Genomic DNA, 26,815 nt, shown 5'->3' with positions numbered 1-26,815 from the left:
TTAAGGCCCTTTCCTATTTGAATCTTCTTTCAAATCTTTCTCTCCTCCACACACTCTACAATCTAGTGGCATTGGTCTATTTGCTGTTCCTTGAACACTTTGGCTATCTTTTCCATCCCTGTGCACTGGTCATCCATCTCTACCTGCCTGGAACACTCCCTTCTCACCTCCACCTCTTCACAGCCTTGGCTTCCTTCAACACCTACCTCAAATGCCACCTTCTGCAGCCCCCTAAGCCACTTAAGCCTTCCCCTCTAAGTTACCTTCCTTGTACTCTGTATGTATTTGTGATATACCTATTTACATGTTGTTTCCCCCATTAGAATGCAAGGTTCTCAAAGGCAGGGGCTGTTTTTGTGTTTTTACATTTCTTTATATCCCTAAAGGGTAGCACAGTGCCTAATAAATACTTGTTTACTGTTTGATATTCAAATCTAGAAGTACATAGATCTATAGTACATAATCTAGAAGTCTGATATTCAAATTCAAATATTCAAATCTAGAAGTACATAGGAGCCTTCAGTATCAATTATGTGTACCAAAATTTCTAAGAAAGAAGACTGTAAGACCAGAACTTAGTCATGAAGCACCATGATCAGGCACTCCAAGATCAAGTGAATGACTTCAATAGAAAGTAGAAATGAAAGGAACAAGAGAGACAAATAGCAAAATATTCAACTTCATTCCAGCCTTGGAGGGGAAGATAACGGTTAGCAGGGCAAATACAAGGACCGAAGGTTAGAGAATTCTTTTCTCTACAGGAACTGGAAGGGAAAGAAAAAACTACAGAAGTTCTCTCTGAAATGGAAAGGATATAATTTATCGCTTAGATGGCAGAGAGCAGTTAGCCAATTCTCCAAGTGCATTCTTTAAATGTCCTTCAATACCAGGGGAAAATATTGTGGCCAATCCAGTAATGAAGACCTTGCTGACAGTCACTGGCAAAAAGTAAACCAAAACTTAGAAAATCTGAACATGAAAATACCAGTCCTATGGACCCACACAAGATCCTGTTTCACACATTCACCACTTTTCTAAGAGGGAGAAGTGAAAAGGATAGGGCTAGAATGAGAAATAATATGCATATTTCTTTATCTTTCCCTAATATCTGACTCTGAAACATAACAGTGTTCTGATTTTGGACTATGCCAGTAAAACACAGGTTCTGGCAGGTCCCTACAAAACTGGAAAGGATGAGTACAGGTCCAGTGACAGACCTTATGTCTGTAATCTGTGGACTAGCCTACCTAAATGTGGTAGATGTTGCCACCAGATTGAGTTCCAAGTGACAAATTTTTCTAGAATCTTAACTCAAAGTCTAAATCAGAGGTGAAAAAACTTCAACCTTGAGGTCACATGTGGCTTTCTAGGTCCTTGGCCTTTTGCCCGAGTCCAAGTTTTACAGAACAAATCGTTTTATTAAGGGGATTTTGTTGTGTGAAATTTAGATTCAAAGGGCTGCACTTAAGGACCTAGACTAGGACCACATGTGGCCTTGAGCCCCAGGTTCCCCACTCGTGGTCTACACTGTAGAGAGGTTATAGTCTGCTTCAGTAGATTCAACAAGTTCATGAAACCAAGCATTAATTTGGCAGCTAAAGTCTGAATACAGGTACAAATGTGAATGCAACTTCCAAAAAGGTGATCCTACATCCAAGATGCTAAGAACTGTTTTATTAAGGAAGGAGACAAAGAACCTAGGAATTCCAAGTAACAGATTATAGCACCTGGAGAAATAGGGCAAGTGACATAGAGCAAATCAAATTGAGAACACTCATAGCACTTTATTTTTTCTATCATGTCTAAACATGAAGTGGCACAAAGATGCATTCTATGGACAGATATAAAGACAGGATCCACTGGAAGGTTGTTTTGAATTAACACAAGTCCAGAACTTCAGGCCTACAGCAGTTTTCCAAACAAAGTGATAACAGCAATAAGTCTAGCTTTAGACTAAGAGGGGCAGGCACAGAGATTAAGAGCCTTCACTCTGCTAAATTTTCAGGAGTAAGAAAATAAAAATGTAGGTGTAGGTAACTAATGGGAAAGAGAAATATCAGTGGTCCCCAGAGATATTAGAAATCTCCCAAAAGGAAACATAACTGTGACACAAAATGACCTCTAGCATTTGTCCTAATTTACAGTGGGGAATTTGGAAAAGAGAAGTGCTGTTAATTCCTAGTGTGATAGAAGCCAGCAGACCAGGGAAGGGTTTATAAGCCAATTTGTGACTCTACACAAGTGTGCTATTTTAGGCAGTGGAGGAAAAGGTATTAAGTCCTAATGAAAGAATAAGGAGCCTCCCAACTCTGCAGAGATTCATTCTAAAGGATAATCAAGACATCAATTAAAAGGCCAGAATACAATTTCCATTTTATAATGTCTGTTCTGAAGAGTGTAAAACATTCTACAAGTAAATGTTGGGGTTTTTTTTACTGATCCAGTGAAGCAAATATACATTCAGAGATCAGAAGCAAATTCAGAAAGAGCTTGTCAAGGTCACGTATGAAAGAAATTCAGTCAGAACTGTTGGCAACAGGGGTCTCAACTTGGTCCCGTTCTAGTCAATGGAACAAAAAGCACAGGAATGGATCACACAGGAAACTACCAATTCTCCTTAGTCCCAAAGGAATTGGGTAGTAGAGCACTGACTGAATCAGCATAGTGAAAATTGAACCCGACTAAACGAATTATTGCAGAGTTCATTATTCCTATCCCCCCAGGAAGCTTTTGCTGAATTATTAAAGCTTCTAGTGACAGATCTGAATCTAGGTCACTCAAAGTCAAATGACCATCACATCCTCTAGACCAAGAGTTCTTAACTGAGAGTCTGCTAATACATTTCAGAGGGTTCACCCATGAATATGGGTTGGGGGAAAAATTACATCTTTATTTTCAGTAACCTTTAGTTTAAAGGGAAAGGGGGAAAAGGAATAAGCATTGATTAAGTTTCTACTACATGTCAGGAACTGTGCTAAGCACTTTACAAATATTATCTTATTTGATCCTCACAACAACCCTGTGAGGTAGGTACTTATAATAATCCCCATTTTATGACTGAGGAAGGCAGACAATGGTAGCTGGATTTGAACTCAGCTCTTCCTGACCCCAGGTCCAGTACTCTATCCACTGCACCACCTAGCTGCCTCAGAGAAGGGAGGCATCACCAGACTGTCAAAGGGGTCCACGACACAAAAAAGGTTAAGAACTCTTGCTTCAAGAACTATCACTGTAATAGGGATTTTCCAGGGTAGTTACAATCATGTCCTATAGAACAAATGCCAGGAGATGCAATGTTGGATGTGAGTGAAGTCATTAGACCCAGGTTTAAATCTTCTCTCTAACACTGATTAGTTGTATAATCAATCAAGTCACTTAATCCCTCTTTGTCTGTAAAATTAAGCTGTGGCACTCAAGGACCCTGACCCTTAAGGTCACTGAGCTCTAGCTCTAAATCTATGATCCTAAGGGGTTAATAATACCTAAAGTATCTTTCTCAAGGGTAGGTATAAGGCTCAAATGAGATAGTGTACCTAAAGTGCTTTGCAAACTCTAAAATTTTATATAGTATCATTCTGATACCTCAGAGATGACACAATACTGATACAGATACTCAAAAAGAGAAGGCGAAGGATTCTTACTGGGAAGGCCCACTTAAAGAAACTCCAATTATGGACCCAGGTGATAAACTAGTAACATGCAGAGCGCAGCCATCCAGGAAGTTGGCAAGGGCTTTGAAAGCTTCCATCACCAGGGAGCAATAAGATTCCAGAGTCTCATTAAGTAGTTATAAGCAGCAAGTAATCAAATAATCAATAATAACCTAAATAAAGATATTTCAACCTTTCTTCTCAATGAAACCCTCAAACCCTTTTTGAAGATATGACTCAGTTTAAATACCACCCTATAACTCTAGGAAAATTAATACCCAATGAAAAGGTAAGGTTTGATAACAGAAGATTCTAAGGCCAGAAGGTGCTTCAAGGGATCTTACTTAATTTTCCTATCTCCAGGACGGATAGCATTTAACCCAAATCAGATTAATAGCTCTTTTTTTTTTACACACTACTCTGTATACTCCACAGTGCCTAACACATCAACCTGATCATTCAATAAACTTGTTCAAGTGAATGTTCTAAAGATTCATGAAACTCATTATATTCAAAAGTGAGTTCATCATCTTCTACCCTAAACAAATGTCCTTTCTCAATTCTTTTATCACCATTAATAGCTACACAATAGTACACAGGCCCTCTTGGTTCACCTTCTTGAAAAATTTTTTTAATTCTTCACCTCTACTTTGGTTCCCACATCAAAGCTACTTGAAAATGTGTAGACCTTTCTGTGGAATGCTTTTTAGATTCTTTCTTTCCATTTTTATAGTTAGTACTCTATATATAGCAAATCCTAGTCATTTTATACCTATAGTTAAAAAAAAGTTTTCTAACCATCTCCATTCCCTCAAGTACCATTTTTATTATATCATACAAATGGCCATGATCCATTGTCCCCAATTCCCTCTGCAAAGGCGGGAAACCTTTTTTCACTGGAGCCCCAAAAGTTGTTACAAAAAGTCTCCTTCTGGCCAACAACCTATATACCGTAATTATATGCACAATAAACAAAATCAAAATTCCAGGTTCTATTTGTCTGGATGTGTATGGCAGAGTTTATACTAACATGCAACAGGATGGCATCAAGGGTCACCAAAAGGAAGGGCTCCCATCCCTGCCCTACTTAATAGCTCCACATTGGGGAAGTCTAAAAGGATCCTCTATTCAAGCACCCCTTAACTCCTCCCCACAATTTCAACAAGTTCATTTTTCCATTACTTTCCTACAAAGATGCTTCCCTCCTCCCAACTAGTCTTGTTATTCCTTACTCATAACTCATCTGTTTTCACCTCTGTACTGTAAGTGGCTTTCCTTTTTTCCTGGAATATTCTCCCCCCCTTTTATCAACCAGTGTCCTCCATCTGCACATACTCTTTTTCAAAACTCACTCTCCTTGAAGCTTGCCATGTTTAATACTACCTAACTTCCATTTTCCTCAGTATCCCTCCAGATTCCAGAGTCTCAAACTTCACAGAACTTGTTTGGATTCAGTCAAAGGGCCGCACTTGAGGGCCTAGAGGACCATATATTCTCCACCCCTGGGTAGGCATTCATATTCTAACTGATTGAGTCCAATTAGCTAAATAGACAGCTTAACTGAGAATATCAAAAGTTTCAGTTCTAATCCGTATTATAATACCAACTCTGAAACTGTGAAGCCTTTTCAGCTTTTGGAAGTTTTTATAGGACCCACACAGGTTGCCAGGGTGGAGCCATTGCTTGGTATCTCAGCTTTCCAATCAAAGAAAACTCAGGAGCGGGTGGCAATATTTATTCTCTCACACATTGAATTCTCTGTATTTAGGTGGGTCCAGGGACCAGAAAATATTCCCTGGTTGGATCTGCTTCCAAAGTTGAATATTACATTCAATTTTCTGGTAAAATAGATCCCCAGATTCTGCTAATCCAAAAAGAGATAAATCTTTATCACAATGGTTCTTCCGTTCACTCACTAATTTTTACCTGCCAGTGAGATGAGTGTTTCTCTAGCATTCAGATAAGCCCACATAGGAAGCAGAGAATAGTCTCCTTCAGCACTGATTTTAAAACAATTTAAAATCTCACTTGGGCTGACCTATGCAATGCTACAAAATGGTTATTGTCACCAAGTTACTAGGGAAACAACATGTGGATACCATATTCCTTCTAACCCTGAAAAGGTGACAGTATGGGAATCCATTATTCCCATCTTTAAATTCCATTTCAGAACTAATTCCACAAGAACCACTAGAATTCCCCCAGTAGTCAGTCACCATTAACACCTAATACCACCAGCTATTGGGACAGCTCGAAAGCTCCAGGATTTCAGAAATTGTTTGGATAATCATGAGACTCCCAAATTTTATTTTAAAATCTTGTCTTTTTTGCATGAACTAAAAGGCTTGCTTTTCATTCTCAAACCAGCTGACAGACCCTAGTCTTTAGGAATACCGTAACATAAAAGCAGCTATTCTTTTAGACACTAAAGACCTTTCCTAGAATCCCTGCTCACTTAGATCACAGCCTCACCCTTTCCAGTCAAAAAGGTACACAAACTTTACTAAAGTCTTTCCATCTTTCCATTGCTCTAAGGTAGGGAAAGCTACAATAAGATTCCTGTTTCGAAATGTGGGTTTACAAGATCTATTAAATTCTACTCCCTGAACCAGAAAGCTGCAGCTTCCAGAAGAGCTTCCTGAGTTCTAGGGCAAAAATGGAACCAGCATCACACTACCTGCTGACTAAGCTCCCTTTATAAAGCCCTCTAAATTCCACCATTATCAGCCATCACATACAGGCTAGTGTCACATTTATAGATGTTAATCATTTCCAAGCTACCTGTCATGGATCTACACCAGCATTTCTAAGAGTAATCCAACATTCACAAAAATCCAATCTAAACAAGTAAGCAAACAAGATCATAATACCATAAAGCTAGAGTTAGAAGGTTCCTCAGAGGCCATCCAGTCCAACCCCTTCAATTTACACATGGATACTGAGGCTTAAAGAAATGTAACTGATTTAGTCAAAGGTCCCACAACGTAGAGTCATTTGGGATCAAATCTGTATTTATACTGACTGAAGCAAACTGTACCGGAGGGCCACAAATTCCAAAACTGTAGCAGCATGGAAATGTGGGGTCGGTTTCAATCCAGGGCAGTTTCTCTGCTAGAATACACAGAAAGGCTGTTTACCCACTGTCTAAGTCCAAGTAAGGTTCTCCTGAGGCATGGGGAGCTGAACGAAGCTCTCTTAAAAAACTCTACCACACTGGACAGAGGAGCACTAAATCACTGGCTGCCAGGTTTGCTCACCCAACGAAGATTTGCAGGCAAAGCAATAAAATGTAGCTGTCTCAAAACGCCTCTCCCTGTGGCAGTCCTCTGCCTCACAGAGCTGTTGTGTTTACAGGCCTAATAAGACACAAAAACCTAATCTGATTCTGTGGAATTGAAGCTCTGATTTCCCTCAGGGATCAAACTTTACTGTACTTTGGCATTCCCAAGATTGTGGAGTCAAGCGAATGTGTCCAGCACATGAACCAGAACTCAAAACAAAATGAAAACAGAGGCAAGAAATGGAAAGGGCTAACTTCAAGGCTTAACTTCTAAGATCTTCTTGCAGAGATGTTTCCCATTCCAAACCATTCCTCCTCCAAACTTTGCTGGTAGGTAGCAAGGATGGAGGGGGGCACCTCCAGTTTCTGATGGGCTTCAACCTCATTATGCCAGCAGAAACCAGGCAATCCCCTTAACATTTTCCTTTTGTTTGGAATTTCTAATAAAACCCGACCAGTTTCGTTCATGCTTTAGCATAAATAAATTTGCCTTGAGCTCTAGGGATGTTACCCAGGAGAGCACCTGAAATCCAAGCCAAACCCCCAGGCTAAATGTTTTCATAATCCTCTACCTGCTCAACGAATTCTCACCCGCTCATCAACAACCCCCAGGGAGGACTCAGCATTAGTCACTACTCAGCTTCTAAAAAGGCACACAAGCTAGCACTATCCCCTCCCAGGAAGGGAAACTGAGTCACAACAGAACAAGCAGCTTACCCAAACACAATCTATCTGTAGTGAGGCTATGCTTGGAAATCAGGAAGCTTACTCCCACTTATCTGTTCTGATCTCCTAAAGTCCCACGGCCTCCCCGCCCACCCTGACTAGCTCCAGAAGGGAGCCAAACCTCACCTTGGTGCTGATGTCCTCCCTCCGGCTACCAGCCTTGCTCCTGCGCAGTTTTATGGACGGAGACCTGAGCAGGTTCTTGATCCGGCTGGTTATGGTGGAGCCTTCCACAGACATCATGGTGAGGGATCCCCAAAATGCGCAGGGGCTCAGGCGGATCCCCGTGCTTGGCACGCGCTCCTCATTCCATGGGGTCTTCTGATCTGCTCCAGCACCGACCTAGATGGGCGGGGGTCATTACATCAGCCCGGCCAGTGCCAGGCTCTGCGGGTTTTTCCACGATACACTCCCGACCCCCAGTGGGCTGCTAACACCGCCAGGAAGGAAGACGGGGAGGGGAAGGGGAGAAGCTCCGAAACTGGAAGAGGGGAACAAGACGTCAGGCCCACCTATCCATCCGTGCGATCGGGAAGGGAGCGGGTGGGACTGCCCGCCGTGAGCCCGGGGAGATTCCCTCCAATGTTCCCATGGAGGCGGGGGGGGGGGGGGGGGGGGGGGGGGGGGGGATGGAGCTGAAAGGAGGGGGCAGCGGAGCCGGACGCAACAACCCAGAGACCCTGGTCCCAGCTCCGGCCGCTCTCACCTCGGTGTCCAGTTTCCATCCCCACCCCCACCCGACCCCGGTCCTGCCCCTTCTCCGCCCCCTCTCCCCAGACTTCTCGAGAAGCTCTGGCCTCCAGTCCGCGGCCCCACACACATACCCCCACTCCGGGGCCCCGCCTCACCAGCCCCGGGAGCCGGAGACCGTCCCGTTCGCAGGTCCCTCGGGCATCGCGCTTGCAACTCCAGCTTCGCCGCAACTGCGGCTACAAGCAGCTATGGCGGCACGGACGGCTCAAAACGCGAACGCCGGCCGTGACTGCGACTCCCTCCGGGGGGAGGAGGCCGGCCGTCGGGGCGGGGCAGGGCCAACAGGGAGGGGAGGAGCCACCAAGGAGGGGCGGGGCCACCAGGGAGAGGTTTGGTCTTCTCCCGGAGGAGGAGGAGGAGGATTTGCAGAGTCGTGATTTGAGAGAAGAAACCAGGCTTGAAAGGGCGGAGCCCAGGAGAGACTTGGACCCCGGGAGGAACGTACATAAACCGTTCCTGGGGAGTCGTATCAGAGAATGCAAGAGTGGGAATGGACCTTAAAAGTTCATCTGGGCACATTCTCTTATTTTATAGGGAAGGAAACTGAGGCCTAGAGAGAAGGAGGTAGGTACGTCTGGGATTTGAACGCAAAACCGCCAGACAGAGTGTCTACACCCTGCTAGGTACTGAGTTCACAGTTTGCTTACACTGTAGGACCCACCTCGAAAGCAAACTCCTCCCCTTTTCACCTCACCACCCGCAAAAAATGCCGCGCGTGGAGGGGCAGAACTGGTGCCTAGGCGCGGAATAAGCTGAAACTGGGCGTCCAGTTGCCAAAGGGAGGTTCTTGGTTTCTGGGTCGGGGGGAGGGGGAGTTGGAAGGGAGCTTGCTGCAAACGCAGTGCGGTCCGTCTTAGTGGTAACGGAGGAATTTTGTGTCCCATGTGTCAGGGCTGCAGTCTTGTTCCTGGAGCTTTAGAAGAGCTATTTCAGAGTCTCTTGTTCAGTTTGGGACTCTAGGTAGAAGCGGAATTTTCGTTCCTGTAATACATGACGTCACAAGAGGACGTGGACTGAAACTCTTTGTCCTCCTCCAATGGCTTACTACCGAAAGCTGTAATTTAAAGTGTTTGGAACAAACCCACCGAAGGCCCACGGGTACATTCCTCCGCTTTGATAGCTCCCCAGCTAATCATGATCTCCAGAGACCTGTTGCTATTTGCATAGGGACTGCAGAGAGGCCAAAATGAGGGACTGTAGAAACTCTTCCTCATTTATGGCTTTGAGGCTGAGAGATTTAATTGTCCTACCCAACTACCTATATAGGCCTGCATGAGTCTAGGCGTCCCTGTTGGGGATTTGGGGGGCAAGGACTGGCAAAAAATGCTATTAACCGTGCTAGGCTTCTTCTCCTTCCCTTAAGATTTACTTTAGGCAAAATTAAACAGGGTTTGGTTTCATGCCAGTTTAAGAAGTTCTCAAAGAGGTTCATACTGGAGAGGGTACCCACTAAGAGGGTTAGGGTTGCTCTGGAGACCCCAAAATACCAACATACCGGGTCCTGCCGAATGAATTCCACTCAAGTCATCTCAGCCAAAGAAAAGTAAAATTTATTAAAAGTTCACTTGCATTAGAGTAAGTCTGTGCTAGGTCATTCTATGGTGCTCTCCCTCTTCTATGGCATTCTATGCTGCTCTCACAAACATGAAGACAGGATAGAGTCTTATATACAGAAGGTTGTGGCAGGAATCTAGGAGTAGTCTAGAGGAGGAGTTAATGAGGTCAATGAGTGATTAAGGGTAGGAAGAATCTGGAGACCACAGACAATGGTGGGCTAGGCCACTTCAACAAGGGTGAATTGATATTTTGATTGGTGGGAAGTCTAGTAAGGCTTAGGCTCAGCCACAATGTAAGGCTTATTGCCTCATCAAATAAGATGATTTAATTAAGAGTCCAAGGGAGGTTCCCAGAGCCCATAGTTCATCAATACCACCCCCGTGGGAGCTAGGAATGCTCCAGGGAGGGGCGGTGGTAGCCTCAGGTGCAATTGGGAGAGGTATTAAATAAAAATAAGGGGGCAGTGGAAGCATCACCATAAGAAATTTTTGAAAAACCTTTTGTACATGTTAAATCTGTTGTGTAGAAGAGTTAAAGTCATAGTAATTACATTATTTTCCAAATAAACACACAAAATGCAAGTTATAACCTATCAGTTGTCAAGTCCCCTGACAGGTCTTAACAAGCAGGTGTTGGCTGGTGAGGGTGTTGTGCACTGTCTCGGGAGTCCAGCATATGCATGGGCAGGAACTTGTGCTTGTAATGGCTTGTTTATAAAACTATCCACTTACATGACACAATAGTCCCTCATCAAAATTTCAATGCAGTAAAAACTCACAAATTTAGAGTAAGTTATTAAATTTGAAATACATCATTTAAAAATAAAAATTTACATTTACATTTGGGGGCAGCTAGGTGGCTCAGTGAATAGAGTACCAGCCCTGGAATCAGGAGAACCTGAGTTCAAATCCGGCCTCAGACACTTAATACTTACTAGCAGTGTGACCTTGGGCAAGTCACTTAACCCCAATTACCCTACCTTCCCACCTCCAAAAAGCAAAAAAAAATTACATTTCTTAAATGATGCAAAAAAAAAAACCCACATTAAATGGTAAAGTAGATTTCCAGGGGAACACGTAAGTTGTTTTGTTTTTCTTTAATAACTGAGTTATTTTTTTAAAAGGGGGTGGTGGGCCAAATAAGTTTGGGAACCTCAATGAACAACTATTTATTAAGCATATTATATGCCAAGTACTAGATTGAAGACAGAAGGAAAAGGGGATTGCAGGGGATCAGATGGATAGATAGTGTCATGGAAACAACAAACATGAACTTGGACAGACGTCAAGAGTGGAGGATGGAGGGGCCTAATGTGTTATGATTTGTGGGGGTCACAAAGAGTCAACAAGACTGAACATCAATATCTCAAGTACATATATAAAATTTTACATGTGTGTGTATGTATATGAGTATGTATGTATTTATATAAACAAAAGAGAAACAACAGTAGAGAAGCTGGCCAGTGAGCCAGGAAGACCTGCCTCTGTTATACCAGGAGTGTGACCCAAGGACAAGTCAATGTCTCCTCTGCTCTCTCAGACTATAAATTGTAAAGACTTCTTAAAGAAGGTAGCACTTGAGGAAAGCTAGATTCCTAGAAGCTTGAAGAAAAACCAAAGAGCATTTATTAAACACTTTACTTTGTGCCAAGTACTGAGCAAAGCCCTTAAGGAGACAAATTTTAACTGGAGAGGTAACAAATATGGGAGAGTATTGACAAGGGAGGGACATTTTGTTGTGGAAATTATAAGGATGGTACCTGGGGACCAGGTTGGGGAGTAGATTGACACACCCTTTCTAGGAGTAATAATGAGTTGATTTTTTCATTCCAGAACTTTGCTTGTCCTAGATGTAGTTCAAAATTGAGGCAACCACTTATTAGCAATCACTCTCCAAGGCAAGAGTTCCAGGCATGAAAGGGTCAAGTCCTTCAATGTTTGATTTCTAAGCTGGACTACCTGATGGCCTGCTTGTTGACTTAGGAAGTAAAGGGAAAGCATTCCAAGAATAGTCTGTAAAAGCACAGAAAGATGAAATGGTCTATCTAGGGAATATAAAAACAGTATTATTTGGCTGGAATGTAGAGTTTGTAAAGGACAGGAATTGTCTGGAAAGAGAATATGGATGTACAGGAAACTCCATATTTTAAAAGGATGTGGTCAGAAGATGGAAATAGGAAGGTAACAGAATAAATATAAGATCATGGCATGGCATGGTTCTGTAAAGTCCCAGTAGTAGTGTTCAATCTCAGAATGAGCTGAGGCAGGTTAGAAAAGATAAATGTAGCAAAAAGATGAGGGTTTGTTTTTAAAATAGCTATACTGGGGCGGCCAGGTAGAACAGTGAGTAAGAACACCAGCTCCAGTGTTGAGAAGACCTGGAAATCGAAGTGTAACCTTGAGCAAGTTACTTAACGCCGATTGCTTTAAAAAAAAAAATAGCTATACTGGAGAAAGAAGAAGACCATACAGTGGGTAGGACTTCTGGTTGGGGTGGATGGGATGATTGTAAATGACAACAAAGGACAGAATTACTCAGTACTTCGTTTGTTTTCTCGTCAAGGAGAATGACCTTTATATTGGAAATAACAAAAATAACAAACAGGAAGCGGATACCCATGCAGATAGTGTAAAAGGCTACCTAGTTGCTTTTGATGAATTCAGGTCACCTGGAGTACCATGGCCCTAAAGAAAGACAAATGTTTGATTAAAAAAAAAGATAGGGTATGAATATGTGCCAGTGAGCTTGATTTCAATTACCAGAAAAAATCTAAAACAAATATGGCTAGTGAAAATCCAGAAAAGGAAGCAGTGGTTACAAAGAGCTAATGTGGCTTTGTTAAGGTGATGCCAGATTAAATTTATTTCCTTTTTTTATACTGTTACTAAGGGGTGGCTAGGTGGAGCAGTGAATAGAGCACCATCCCTGAAGTCAGGAGGACCTGAGTTCAAATGTGGCCTCAGACACTTAACACACTAGCTGTGTGACTTTGGGCAAGTCACTTAACCCCAATTGTCCTCCAAAAAAAAATGTATACTGTTATTAAACTTATAGGCAGCTAGGTGGCACAGTGGATACAGTACTAGGCTTGTGGTTGGGGAAGACTCATGTTCCTGAGTACAAATCCAGCCTCAGATGCTTACTGGTTGTGTGATCCCAGGCAAGCCATGTGCCCCTCTAAGTCCTCAAGTTCTGCCCTTTGACTGAATCCAAACTTCACACAACAAATCCCCTTAATAAAAGGATTTGTTCTGTAAAACTTGGACTCAGTCAAAAGTCCACACTCAAGGACCTAGAAATGTGGCCTTGAAGCTGCAGGTTTCCCACCCCTGGATTAGATGGTCCCATGGTTCCTTCAAACTCTATAATTCTGTGATTTGTAATCTGCCCAGAAAAGGTGGCTGGAGCCAGAAAGAAAAGGGCTTTAAATGCCAAACTAATGAATTTGTAGTTTATCCCAAAAGCAAACAAAAGAAACCATTGCAACTTCTTGAGCAGGGAAGTGATGTGGTCAGACTTGTGCTTTAGGAATTTCAATTTGAAATGGATGAATTAGAGATTGGAGGAATTAGATTGAAGGGAGATAATTAAGAGGCTACAGGCAAGGGAGGGACCAATTTCCACTGCAAAGGTGATGAAGACCTGGATAGTGTGACTGTGGTGTGGCTAGAGAAAAGGAGACCGATGTGAGAGATGTAGGAGAGCCTGAATCATTTAGATTTGGAAAGTGATTGAATGTGGGAAAGCCTGAAAGGAGTCAAGGTTGTCTTCTAGTTTGCAAACTCAAGGATCAGAATAGTGGTGCCCTTGACAAGAGATAAGTAAGTTAGAACAAAATGTGGCTTTAGGGAGAAAGCTCTTATGAGTTCTGTCTTATTTGGATATGTGGAATTTGAGATGTTAAAGGACATGGGAGATGTTAAAGGGCATAGAAATCAAGAGTTTCAGGTGGTATGTATAAATTTAGGAGTTATCTGCATAAAGATGATATTGAATTTGTTTGTTTTTCATTCACTTCAGTTGCGTGGACTCCTCATAAACCCATTTAGGGTTTTCTTGACAAAGAGACTGGCTTGCCATTTCCTTCTCCAACTCATTTATGAGGAAACTGAGGCAAACAGGGTTATATGACTTGCCCAGGGTCACACAGCTAGTTGAGACCAGATTTGAAGGACTCCAGGCCTGGCCCTCTAGCTACCACCTAGATGCCCCAAATAGAATAGATTAAAGCTAAAGATTAACACAAGGAAAGAGGGCTCAGGATTCAGCCCCTGGGGAATACCCACAGGAGGGAGCCAGGGCAATTAATTGATCTATAAAGACAGAGATGTATAAAGACAACCAGGAAGAAAGCCAGAAGAACAAGAAGTGGTCTACAGTGTCACGTGCAGGTATTACAAAGGATGGGGACTGAGAAAAGACTATTAATAAAGAGATGTGAAGTTTCAGTTGTAATGGGACATAAGGTGGATCATAGACTCTGGTGTGAATCCTGTTTTCTTTGGGGTGAAATAAAGCTCAAATAGGAGCTGACAGCCCTATATGAGGTGAGGTGAGAAAGGGGTACATTCTAGGCATGGAGATAGCCTATAATCAAAACAGCTGTGTAGGAACAGAGTTCAAATTCTGGTCTATGTAATTTGATGTTAAGTCACAGACATTCTCTGGGCACATTTTACTCATCTGTAAAATTAGTCAATTGTCTTAGATGATTTACAAGTTCAAAAATTCTAGTTCAAAATCTATAACCCCATGTACATGACGATCTACATCCTGTCTTCATGCAGTCTCCCACATATGGAATGCATTTCAGGCTCACCTATGGCTCATAAAATCCATAGCTTAAAGCTCAGCTCAAGTGCCATGTCCTAAACAATATCTATTATGACTTAATAAATGCTCTTGAGGGGAATTGGAATGCCAAGTTGTCAGAATTGCTATTAAATCCACTATAGCTGAATTTACATGGAGTGAAGGGAAGTAATGTGCATCGTCTGGAAAGGTGGTTTGGAGGCAAATTATAAAGGGTTCTAAATGCCAGACTGTACTTTATCCTAGAGGAAACAGGAAAAGTGCTGAAGCTTTTCGAGTTAGAGTGGTCATACCTGCAAATATCTATTATTTTCTCTCCCCATGTCCAAACTTACCTGTCCAGTGCAAAATTCTCCAAGGTCACCTGCTAGACAACCCATCTCTTTAGACTGGGGATGGGGAAAGGAAACAAGGAATTAAGCATGTATATAAGCACCAAGCCAACCACTAATTTAAGTGCTTTTACAAATATCTCATTTAATGAGGTAAGTGGAAAGTGAGGAAGGTCGTAATAGTGTTTCAGATAAGACTAGTGGCAAGAAGCTGGGCAGAGATCAGACCATCTGATAGGACATCCAGATCTTGTGCTGAGATACCACCAGGTCCCCTTGGGACCCAATTTACTGTTTCCCCACTCTGTCCCTACCACTGTCAAAAAAGGTAGCAGAGTGGATAAGATGTGGCTGGATACTGAGGTCAGGCTAGATGAAATATAGTAGATAAAAAGCTATCTTTGGAAAAAAAAAAAACTGTCTTTGGAGTTAGGAAGACCATGTTGGTATAAGTCCCAACCTGTCATCTCTGAGACCTAGGCTGGAATTCATCCTCAGATATTTACTAGATGACAAGCTGGCAAGAAGTAATTTTACAATATAATACAATAAACATTTATTAAGCATCTGTGCCAGACAGTCTGCTAAGTACTGGGGTACAAATAAGAAAAAGACCCTGCCCTCCAGGAGTTTACTATCTAATAGGGGCTGACAACACACAAAATGAAGCTGAAAAGCTGAGGAGAGTACCCCACTAAGCAGGGGAAGAAATGATGGTGGGATCAAAAGTCACGTAGTACAACTGTTGGGAAATGAAGATTGGCCAAGCTTCTGGGCCCTGTTTAAAGAGAGGCTTCAGGAGTAGTTTTTTGTCCAACCTCCAATCAGAGGGACAAAGGAAACTGAGAACTAAAGAGGTGTGAGTACCAAAGCTGAAACAAACTCCATAAAACTTGGTGAGGAGGCTTATTCTGCTGGGGAATGATAGAATTGAAAACAAGCCATGAAGCAGGTGGGAAATGAAGAGCTGGCTGTTTTTAAGCAGCCACTGGCATTTCCCAGAAACAAAATAACTTAAGGTAAGCTGCAGCCCTTGAATAAAAGGGACGTAGACAAAATTAAACTGTTCGGAGCTGAAAGGCAGGATGGCTCAGTGGATAGAATTGGTCTTGTTGCCAAGGCCTGGGTTCAAATTCACCTCTGACTTGTACTGGTTGTGTGTGTCTCTCTCTCAGGGCCCCCAAGCACTCTAATACTATAAATTTCTGGAAGTTGCCAAACTGCATGGGTAGGAGTTTCATCATCTGGTTTCCTGTATCACAGAAATTCATCAGTCTGAATCAAAGTTAGGGACCAGAGTGATCCAGAAATTGTTTCTTTTCAGGAAGTCTACTTTGCAGCTCATTTACATGTTCCCTAAGTAATGTCCAGAAGATAGGGCCTACATATTGCCTGAAGTGTATAGCAGCAGGTGGTCTACCTACCATACCAGGATAAAAAATATCAATGGTATCCAATTGTGCCACCAAGTGTCACTTTTTGGGTACTACAGGTTTCAACCTGGAACTTTAAATCAGGGGTTCTTAACCTGGTTTCTTTGACTTTATTTCAATGTGATTGATTTCCTTTGTAACCACATTTTAATTTATGCAGTTTAAAGTGGTATTCTGAGATAGAGGTCCACAGGATTCAAATGTGTTCATGGCACAAAAAATTAGCAAGAATGTCTTTTTTACATCCTTAAGACAAACTAGGTGTATTTATAGCAGCAATTTGGAGGTCCTAGGACAGATACACCTGATCTTTATCCAGAGAATGTCTAAAGTCAAATGAAACCCATCAGAACCATTATGGATAAGACTCCTCCAGCTATCCCCACAGCCCTCCATTCAATAAAACTTTTTAATTCCTCACCTTATAGGTATAAAGTAGGTACCTCAACACTATCAGCACTCAAAAAGGCACTCAACCAATTTTGTCATTTTGTATCTGCTCTAAATGTGTATAATGCATGCAGTATTCGAAGATGTCAAATGTACTGGCACAGATTTCACATGATTCTGTTTAACATTATACTTGGATACAAATTTTGGTAATTCATATTATGAAAAACAATATTAGTTCATTGGATTTTGGAAAACTGCAAGCCATAGTCAACAGTCACTGCCTGGCTTGACAAATGTTTATTGAGCTCCTATTATGTACAAAATACTGCAGGATAGTGCTGGTCAATATTTGTGAATAGAAATAGACTTCATCTTGTGGAAGGTTTTCAAATCCATGCAGGAACTCAACTACCACAGGAAGGTTTAAGAAAGTATTGGTGAAAAATGGCAGTAGTTCCCATCTGGAATTTCAGTGTTTATAACCAATCATTTCCTAGTGCTGTTACAAAATTTCCAAAATATATTATCTTTATTTGAATGATTTTGTCAATTAGTCCTGAGAACGGAGGTTCAAAGTGGTCCAACTGTCACCCATGGTGACCCAACTGTTGGGTTAGAGCTGATATTGGAATCAGTTTCTTCTGGCTCCATATCATATGCAAAGAAAAAAATATATAAAGTAATTCTGGAGGGGCAAGTACTAGCAACTTGGGGGAAATGCACAGGAAAGACTTCATATACACATGTTGTAAAGGCAGAGGCATTAATAGATCTGATGGCTGATTAGATAAGGAAGAGTGAGCAGAAGATGACTACAGATGCTGGTGCTCTTTATGGAAACAGGTTCAGAATGGGTAGCCTAAGGATAGGGGGGAGAGGGAGGGAAGAATTCTGTTTTGGATACACTGAGTTTGAGATGGGACAGCCACTTGGAAATGGCCTATTGTGTTGGAATGGAAGTTCAGCAAAGAGACAAGGGAATGGAAAGAAAAGCATTTTAAAGTGTCTACCACCAGGATATATTAAGTGATTCTCACATTTGCTCACAATAACCCAAAGCAGGTACTATTATCAACTCCATTTTACCTTTAAGGAAACTGAGGCACATAAAATGACATGCCCAGTGTCTGGGGTCACACTTGAACTCGTCTTCATGACTCCAGGCTCAACAACACGATCCACTGTATCACCTAGGTGGCTGACTAAACTTGGATGTATAGAACTGGGAAACTTCTGCCCCCGTGGGAGTTGAAGCCACCAAATGCAAGTGTAGAAAAAGAGGGCCCAAGACAAAACCTTGGGTAACGCAGAGTTGGGAATTGGGATGTAGAAGATGATATGGAAAAGGTAACTGAGCAGTCTGAGAACCAGGAGAGTAGTAAATTCCACAGAAGATGAACAGAGGTGTGTCAACAATGGGAATTGAGGTCATAAGATGTAGCAATTAAGAAATCATTAATTCTGGAGAAAGCAGTTTCAGTTGAGTGATAAGGTCAGAACCCATATTTCAAGGGGTTGAGAAGTGAGAAAAAGGCCATTGAAAGTTTTCATTTATCCCTAGGAGTCTCACTGAAGGGAAAGACATAAGGGAATAACCTGAATGAGGATTAAGTCTAGGGGAGACTTGGGCAGCAAGGAAAGAACCATTGTGTAGGCAAGACTAGAGATTTCAGAGTGGACTAGAGAGAGGATGAAATTATGTAGAAATCTGCAAAACAGAAAGTAGTGTATGTGAGTACATGTAGAGGGCACCTCTTCAGACTAAAGGAAGAGTAATCAATGATGTTAAGGAACTATGTGTATCCAAAACTTGATTGGTCTATTACAGGGGTGGGGAAGCTGCAGCCTCAAGGCCATATGTGGCCCTCTAGGACCTCAAGCTTGACCCTCTATTTTTTTTTTTTGGAGAGGGGGCTCTTTGTATCGTGCTGCCAGAACCCTAGTACACAGTAAGCCCTTGATAAAGCTTGTTGAACACTAAATTAAAGAGAACCAACTCGTCACTACACCACTAATACCCAGGCTCCATTCAGTTCTACAGCATTGTAGATAAAAGAACTAAGCACTTTCTCATTCTTCACCACCCTGCCCAACTTCTTTTAATGAAGGGGAAGAGATGGTCCTTTTACTCAGGAATACTTGATAAAGTATGGACTTCTAATCATGATAGGTAGTCTATATGCTATAGATACAGCTTAACACAAGACTTGTGGCCAAGGTGCAACAGAATGAATTGGGTAGGCAACCATGGAGCAATTTCAACTTGGACTGGGGTTTCTTTAATAGTGGAGTGGCAGGAGTCTGTACAGAAGACTGTCCTTTGCTTTGTTATGGTCAGTGTTTTAGCACTTGTGGTTTAAATGAAACCATAGCTGTGGGAAGATCTGCACACTGCTAGTATAGCTGTGCATTGGCACAACCATTTTAAAAAGCAACTTGAAATTATGCAAATAACATGACTAAAATGTCCATACCCTTTGACCCAGTGATTCCATCACTGAGCTAATTCCAAGAAGGTCACTGAAAAGAAATTTCCCATATACACCAAAATAGTTATTGCAGCACTTTTTGTAATAGCAAAGAATTGGAAACAAAGAAAATGTCTTTTTTTAAGGAATGGCTAAACAAATTGTGGTATATAAATGGATTACTATATTGTAAGAAATGATGTGTGATGAATACAAAGAAGGAAAGATCTATGAAGTGAAGAAAGCTGAGCCAATAAAACAACATATACAACTATAACCAGTGTAAACAGAATAACGACACACACATATAAAAATGAATGTTGCAAAGTTAGTAAGAAAAAAAGTAAAAAATGGTTTGAAAGAAGAGATGAGAGGCTCACAGGTGTACAAGTTCATTTTTTTCAGTGTATTAATTGGGCTGACTTTTTCCATTTTGTTTAGAAAAAAAGTACCATTATTTGGAATGGCTCTGAAAGGCATACTGGGGAAAACTCCAATCATATAAAAAACAAGATCAATGAAAATTTAAATTAAACCATAGCTGGGATACACAACTAGCTTCCAAATGACAAAATTGTGAGATTCAAAAGGATAAAACAGGGTAGAGCACTGGGCCAACTCTAGTAAAATGAAATTTAATAGGCCCATGTGTAAAGTATCAAACTTGGGTAAAAAAAAAAAATCAAATGTTCAACTACAAAATGTCAAAGCATCTATCTACACAGCAGTTTGTCTGGAAAAGAACTAGGGGTTTTAGTAGAGTCCAAACTCAAAGAGTTAACAGTATTGTGAGGTTTAAAAAAAATTTAATCTGAAGCTAATCTGCTTTTGAGGCAGGGTCCAGAATGAATAAGGTAATTATCCCATTTTATTTTGTTCTTGTAGGGAAACATCTGTATAAAACCCAAAGACCTTTCCCAAAGGATGCTTAGATAGGTTCAATTTTAGGTGCTTCATTTTAACAAGGACAATAATGAACTGGAACACATGCAGAAAAGAGTGACTAGTGTAAGGAAAGGTCTTGCGATCATTTGAAGATTACCTGAAGGAACTACTTAGGGAGGTTTAGTCTGGAAAACTTTGGGGGGGGGGGAGAGTAATGGGGAAATTAGATATCTTCAGGTATCTTTACTTATCATACACAAATGAAATCTGACTTGGACCCACAGAACAAACATAGGACCATTAAAAGACAATTCCAGAAAGTAAGATTAGTCTAATGTATTCAGGTGGCAAGAGTCTGCTTTTAAATAAATCAGTACTTATTAAGTGCAGGCATTTTTGAAAGGTGCTTAGGATACAAATACCTAAGTGAGAATTTTTTTTTTTTTCAAAGCAATTGGGGTTAAGTAACTTGCTCAAGGTTACACAGTGCTAAGTATCTGAGCCCCACAGGATTCAATCCCACATCTCCTGACTGGGGCTGGCACTCTTACTCACTTCGCCACCTGGCCGCCCCCTAAGTGAGAATTCTTGACCCCAAGGAAGATAAGTCTACACTTCAACTCAATGTAAGGAAGACCTGATAATTAGAAAAAAACAAGGAATGGACTGACTGGAATTAATGGATTCCCTCTCACTTGAATTCTTTAAATGAAAACTAAATAATCATTAGGTAGGGATGTTGTAGTATGAATTCTCCCTAATGGTCTTAGAGACTCTTTTCATTTACTGAGATCCTATTTCTCAACACTTGAAAAGTTCTCTGAATTAGTGGTAATGGGCTATCAGTGTAAAATACTGCATATATTGTGAACTATCATCAGTGAGTTTTGATTAGTTTTGAACTGCCTTTTTTCTTTCTTTTGCAATCTTGTTACAATGGAGGGCCCTCTGTTAGGAGTGGGGAGGGGGGGATATATTCATAAAGTAAAAAAAAAAAAGCACTAAAAATATCTTAAATTTAAATGACTGAAAATGTGTTACAGTCCTAAAACTACCGAAAAATTGAATCACATCTACAAAAAGTTTCTCTACATCCTAGCATCTTTGTAAAATTCCACTACTGAAAATACCATTAGATGAAAGTATTAATAGCAGCTTTATGTTTTGTAATGATTAGTTTGCGGAGTGAATAATCCTGAGTGCTTTCAGTGGTCTCTCATCACCTAAATAACTTTCTTTAAAAGTAATTGATCATAGGACCTTGTGTTTCTTATCACTCAACTGGGCATATTTCTTAGGAGGTAGGTATGTTGGATTGTCCTCAAATAATATTTATCCTTCAGCTTACTTCATCTGCCTCTCAATCTTAACCAGCACTTTCAGAAAACCCCAGCTAAATTCCCAAACCCAAATAAACCACACATGTCCCTCTTTCCTTTATGTTCAAAACACTTTTTACTTACTGGGTATCAGCTATTTGACCTCCAGCTCTCAAACAGCATTTCTAACAATATGTTCATTTTAAAATTCTACAAAGAGAAACATTTGCATGGCATTCATATAATGGCATGTTACCTGTAGTTAATGATCACAAAACAAAGGCACTAACGGAGCACAATATTGAAAGGGACTCTTCAGTGAATCTTTTCGATAAAGGGAAGAGATTTTCTGCAATATAATAGTGAGTTTATTAAAGTAAGTCAATCCTGTTCACTTTTTTTAAAAGGTCTTCTTTGTCTTTTGTAACTCCAAAAAGCAACAATTAAAACAGTGCTTTTGCATACTGCTAGCCTTAGTTCACTGTGGTACAAAGACTTCCTCTAAGATCTAGATACTTGAGATAAAATGGTATATGAAGTTGTGAAGCCACCCACACCTTTTAGTTTCTCAAAACTTCCCAAAAGGAATGGCAGGAAGTTTCCAAAAAGAAAAAAGGGGGGGGGGGAGAGCCAGTCAAAGATAAACTTTCAGTGTTAAGGTCTGTCTTAATATTTCCATCCCCCTCTCCAAACCAGTATTAAGCTCCCAACACCAGATCCTGCTTTAATTAACATGATTGATTTATTTCAGGTTTATACATTATGCCTCTCAGTCACCAAACATTTCCTATTGTTAGATTTCTAAAAAAATAATCATTTTTCAAAAGCAGAAAAGAGGGAAAGTTATTTTAATATATAAAAGGAAAAGCTAAATTTGACATTATTATATTCTTAAAAACATTCCTTCTATTTACAGATGTGTAAAAAAAAAAACAACAACCGAGATTCTTGGTCTAGCAAGAACATGCTCTTTGCAGGGTGGGGGTGAGAACACACTGTCCTGATTTCACAATCCCTCTCCACACAGCTACATCTTTCACAAATCACATACGAAATTTTCATTCAATCCCTTGGGATAAGAATAAGTCTGGGATAAGCGAGGAGCCACTAAAATTAGTGGGAGAAGAGGGGGCCTTGGAGATTTCAGATTGCTGGCAAGTTACAGGAAAAAGACATGCAGACTCTTATTTCTTTCTGAGGTCTGAGCCCTTCCCAAGCTGGCCTTGCCAAATACTAGCATTAGGCAGCTCAAGAGTACTGCACAACTGGGCAGTACATCATTTGCAGCAGTTATTCCTGAGAACCTCGGCCACCTATTCAAGTCTTCATGTAGTTACACAATACCAGAGCCAAACATGTCCTCCAGATAGGAAGAGATTATTTGTTTTCTTCCAAGAAAGAGAAAGAAAAATGTTTAGAGTCTAAAACGCTCCTTTTATCCTGAGGATGATTCCCTCGGTTATTGCTGAGTGGACTGTCCACTAACAGCCACCAAGGAAGCCTGGAGAAGCCAAGAGGAACAGTTAAGAGGGGACAAGCAAGGGAGGCAGATGCTGGTCTCCTTGGCTAAGGCATTGAATGAAATCTTTTGGACATGGAAAAGGGAGAAAGATGAGGAAGGGTATCCTTCACCTACTTCTTTCTTCATTTGGGAGTAAGGAGGTCAGCTCAGGACTTCTAGGTCCTAGCATTAAGAGTACAAGACCAACAACTTACTGGGCTCTTACCTTGCAAATATCTTTGTATATAATAAGACTACAGGGAAGACATCCCATTTTTTCAAGACTGGCAGGAAGGATGCCAAAGACATTAGAAAGAACTCATCTGCCAAAACTATACTAAACCACCTCACAACCCAGGTTGGGAAAATATGCTTGTGTGGGATGCAGGGTAAAGAGAAGAGGGGAGAGCAAGAGATAGCATTTCCTAGGCACTGCCCAGGAGCTTCAAAAGCTGGAAGCTCTCATGCTAGTGTTCCACAACATAAGGAAATCCTGCCAATGAAGGTGTGAAACAAGGGTTACATTCCAAAATACAATTATGTAAGAAAGGCAAAATGCAGCAGCTAGATCCCAGAGTCAGTACAATTTCGGAGCAGTGATTCTCACTTCCAGGAGTTTCCAAGAAACCCCTCAAGTGCATCATGATTCCTACTTATTTACAAACCAGATAGGAAAAAGCATTTCTATACGCATTACAAATCTCATCTCTTAGGTTGAAAACTTCAGCCTTTAAGGAAGCTATGAAAACAACTGTGTACAAAAATATAAATATCTTTACAGGCTGCCAGGCCTCAACAACCTGATAGCTTATGAGTGAAAAGGCTCTATATATCATTGAATCCATGATGGCAGAGAATAAAAAATACATCTTGTGATTCAAATACTGCCCTATTTCCCTGGTAATGGGTGTCTGCTATGACTTTTTTTTTTTTTTTTGCTATACAACCCTGTGCAAGTGCAGCAAAACCTTGACCAAGCACCATTCTTGTATGCAGAGGAGACTAGTTTGATCTAGCAAACATCCCCACAATTTTTTTTTGGCTGTTATCTTGGGAAAAAAGCATACCCTCCATGAACCAAAACCTTATCTTAGCAGGGTTGTCACTGGGGTGACTCAGGGCAGGAAAGGGATGAAAGAATTTCCATCCACACCCTTAGGAATACTCCAGGAGGTATTTTCTGGGGTAATAAAATGCTAATCTAGGAGCCCAATAGGAGAGTGAGGAGAGAATATTGCAATTAAATGAATTAGGCTAATTAGCTTTGAGACATTTAAAGGCTTCCCCACTTTACCAGAAGGTTTGGGCTTATAGCAGAAAAGATTCTGGAGTGGAAGCTTATGATATGAGGAAAGTGAAGTTTTTGCTGAGAAAATTTCTCCCTTTGGTATTCCACAGAATTTATTCCCTCCACACCCTAACTCCTGGAATACCAATAAGTTCCCCTGGATTCCTTTCCACAAGCTCACTGAGTTCCTTGGGTTCTGCAGAAACTTCAGACACAAACAACCCTGCATCTGCATAGACAGTTCACTGTACCAGAAGCAGAATGCATAGCAGCTCCTCAGCCTTAAGCAGCTTTTTTCTCTGAAAGGAAGAAATCAGGGGCTACTTTCCCATGCTTGGAAAAATTCCTTGGTAAAAGGGGTTCCCTATGTCCAGCAATGATGGATGACTATCCTCCCCCAGAGAATAATGGAACCCAGCACCAAAAGTGAGGTAACAAACTTTAGCATGATCAGAATTTCACAGCACTGATTCCAGGGCCAACACTTTCCATCACTTACCCCACCCTCAAATTAAAGGACCATAGTCCCATGACAAAAAAATAGGATGATGTCTACAGAACAGACAGTGAGCAGGAGGCAGTTTTTTCCCTTTACAGCCTTAACAGTTTTAGGCTTTTTCACTTAGCTTCAGAACAAACTTTCCTCATTTGCCTGAAGAACTAGAGGAGGACCCAGAGTTACTCAATTTAGCCACCACAGGTGCTAATGTTGGCATCACTTTGTTCTCCTGTCCCTCCTGGTCATTATGGACTGCTACTGTAGTTTTCAACCCAACTGGCCCTCCTTTAGCAACTATAGGTGCCAAGCAAGGCATCACTTTAAGACTCTGTCCATCAATATCACTGGGAGGATTAGCTAATTTAAGCCCTAGTGGTGCCAATTTTGGCATGGGCCTCCATAAAGTATCTGTGCTGCTGCTTTCTTGGCCAGTCTTCATATGAAGAATGGGGGGTGAAGACATATTTTCAGGCTCAGCTGGGAGAATAGAGGCCATTTTCCCAGTATCACTGGCCCTCCTATGAGAAGGAAATGATTCTTTTATCTCTGGGTCAATAACAATCTTAAGTACATCTGTTTCTGTAGGTTGCCTTTCACCCTCAGCAAGGTCATCATCCTCCAGGTGCAAGAGGAGGGGACTGATGGAACCACTGGCTTCCTGTACCTCAGGCAGCTCTTTCAAACTACTCCCAAGAGTGCCAAGCTGAAAAGTGGCTCTATTGCCAGAGGCCAGCTTGTTGGCAACAGCCCGACGGGCATTTGCCAACCTAGGGAATTCTGCACCTATAGAGCTGGGGAGCTCAGTCATGCTGGAAGAGTCATCATTTAGCTGCTGATTGAGGAAGGTAATCTCATTGAGCAATGAGGTTAGTGTCTCATCTGTGTCATCCTCCTCCTCCATGCTAGAAAGAAGCTCATTAGGGTCCAGTGTTGCTTCGTCAATGGCAGAGGCCACTTTTCTCAACTCTATCTCTATACTTGAATCCTTAAGATCTTTCACCTGCAGTTTGCGAAATGGGATCTCCTTTAATTTCAACCTCTCACCTCCTGATTCAGTTTCTTTCCTTCTACACTGGCTTCCACTCACAACTCCTCCGGAAACTTTCCTGGATGAAGTCTCTAGAGGTGTCCGCATACTAGAAACATTGACTATTTGTGGAAAACTAATATCTTTGTTTTCCACAAAATCCTGTGCTGGCCTTGGCACTATTCTCCCATCTCCATGATTGTTTCCAGAGGAGATTCTTGTCAGGTCTTCAAGTGATGTATTCTCATTTCTGATAGTTTCTTTCAGTGTCTGGTCAGGTGGCTTGGCATGAGAAGCTTCATGAGAATGCTTGCTGGTACCCACATCTAAGCTGAGTCCTCCCTCTGTGGCCAGTGAGGTCACATTAACAATCCTGGGCATCATAAATAAGTCATCACTTTCTGCAAAACCAAGAAAAGCAGAATTCATTATTAAGATCTGTAGTGGCATCCATGTTATCTTCTACCAAATACAATAACTGAACATCTCAAGTAGTTAAACTCAAGACCCACCATTCAATAGATACTTTACTTGTCCCCTAAAAATAATATTCCTTAAAATATTAGACCTAGGCTAACAACAAAATAATGTCAATTATGCCTGGCCCTAAGACAGTTTCCTTATATTCTATTTGGATAAGTTCTTAAGTGTTCTATGTCAAGGAAATGCCTCCCAAGCCCACTCCTGGTTAGCTCCAAGGATCCATTCTTTTATCCTAAGACAGCTATTCATCTCAATCTTGCTTACTACATTTCACCGGGGAAAATAGAGCCCCGATGAAAGAACACAAATTACTGAATTGTTAACCCAAAATAGGTTCAGTGCTACTGTCATAGTTAAAGCCCTGGGGGTGTGTCACTATAAGACAACATGATTGGGATTAAAGAGATGG

General features: G+C 41.3%; 3 protein-coding genes across 19 annotated transcripts in view; all 3 read right to left on the bottom strand.

Annotated features, from left to right (window-relative positions):
• MAPKBP1 (mitogen-activated protein kinase binding protein 1) overlaps positions 1–8,654 on the bottom strand; it is an 84,525-nt gene extending 75,871 nt beyond the window's left edge. For all 3 annotated transcript variants that reach the window (XM_069105806.1, XM_069105808.1, XM_069105807.1), the window contains exons 1-2: positions 8,505–8,654; positions 7,783–7,998 (exon numbers count right to left, since the gene is read on the bottom strand). In XM_069105806.1, the coding sequence (XP_068961907.1) occupies positions 7,783–7,899 (117 nt within the window). In that variant the 5' untranslated portion in view covers positions 7,900–7,998; positions 8,505–8,654. The remainder of the gene's footprint in view (positions 1–7,782; positions 7,999–8,504) is intronic.
• The window catches only part of JMJD7 (jumonji domain containing 7), a 101,832-nt gene extending 87,099 nt beyond the window's left edge, over positions 1–14,733 (bottom strand). The window contains exon 1 of one of the 2 annotated variants that reach the window (XM_069105813.1): positions 14,715–14,733. In XM_069105813.1, the coding sequence (XP_068961914.1) occupies positions 14,715–14,726 (12 nt within the window). In that variant the 5' untranslated portion in view covers positions 14,727–14,733. The remainder of the gene's footprint in view (positions 1–14,714) is intronic. The other variant, XM_069105812.1, reaches the window with a different exon arrangement.
• Positions 14,734–21,720: 6,987 nt separating this feature from the next.
• MGA (MAX dimerization protein MGA) overlaps positions 21,721–26,815 on the bottom strand; it is a 256,974-nt gene continuing 251,879 nt past the window's right edge. For all 14 annotated transcript variants that reach the window (XM_069105789.1, XM_069105790.1, XM_069105788.1 and 11 more), the window contains one exon: positions 21,721–26,324. In XM_069105789.1, coding sequence (XP_068961890.1) covers positions 25,042–26,324 — 1,283 coding nt within the window. In that variant the 3' untranslated portion in view covers positions 21,721–25,041. The remainder of the gene's footprint in view (positions 26,325–26,815) is intronic.

This window comes from Petaurus breviceps, unplaced genomic scaffold (assembly GCF_028583685.1).
Source record: "Petaurus breviceps papuanus isolate PSGF00001 unplaced genomic scaffold, PetGlider_PUasm1.0 77, whole genome shotgun sequence".
NCBI lineage: Eukaryota > Metazoa > Chordata > Mammalia > Diprotodontia > Petauridae > Petaurus > Petaurus breviceps.
The sequence above is the reverse complement of the archived record's forward strand: the minus strand, read 5'-3'. Positions and strand labels throughout refer to the sequence as shown.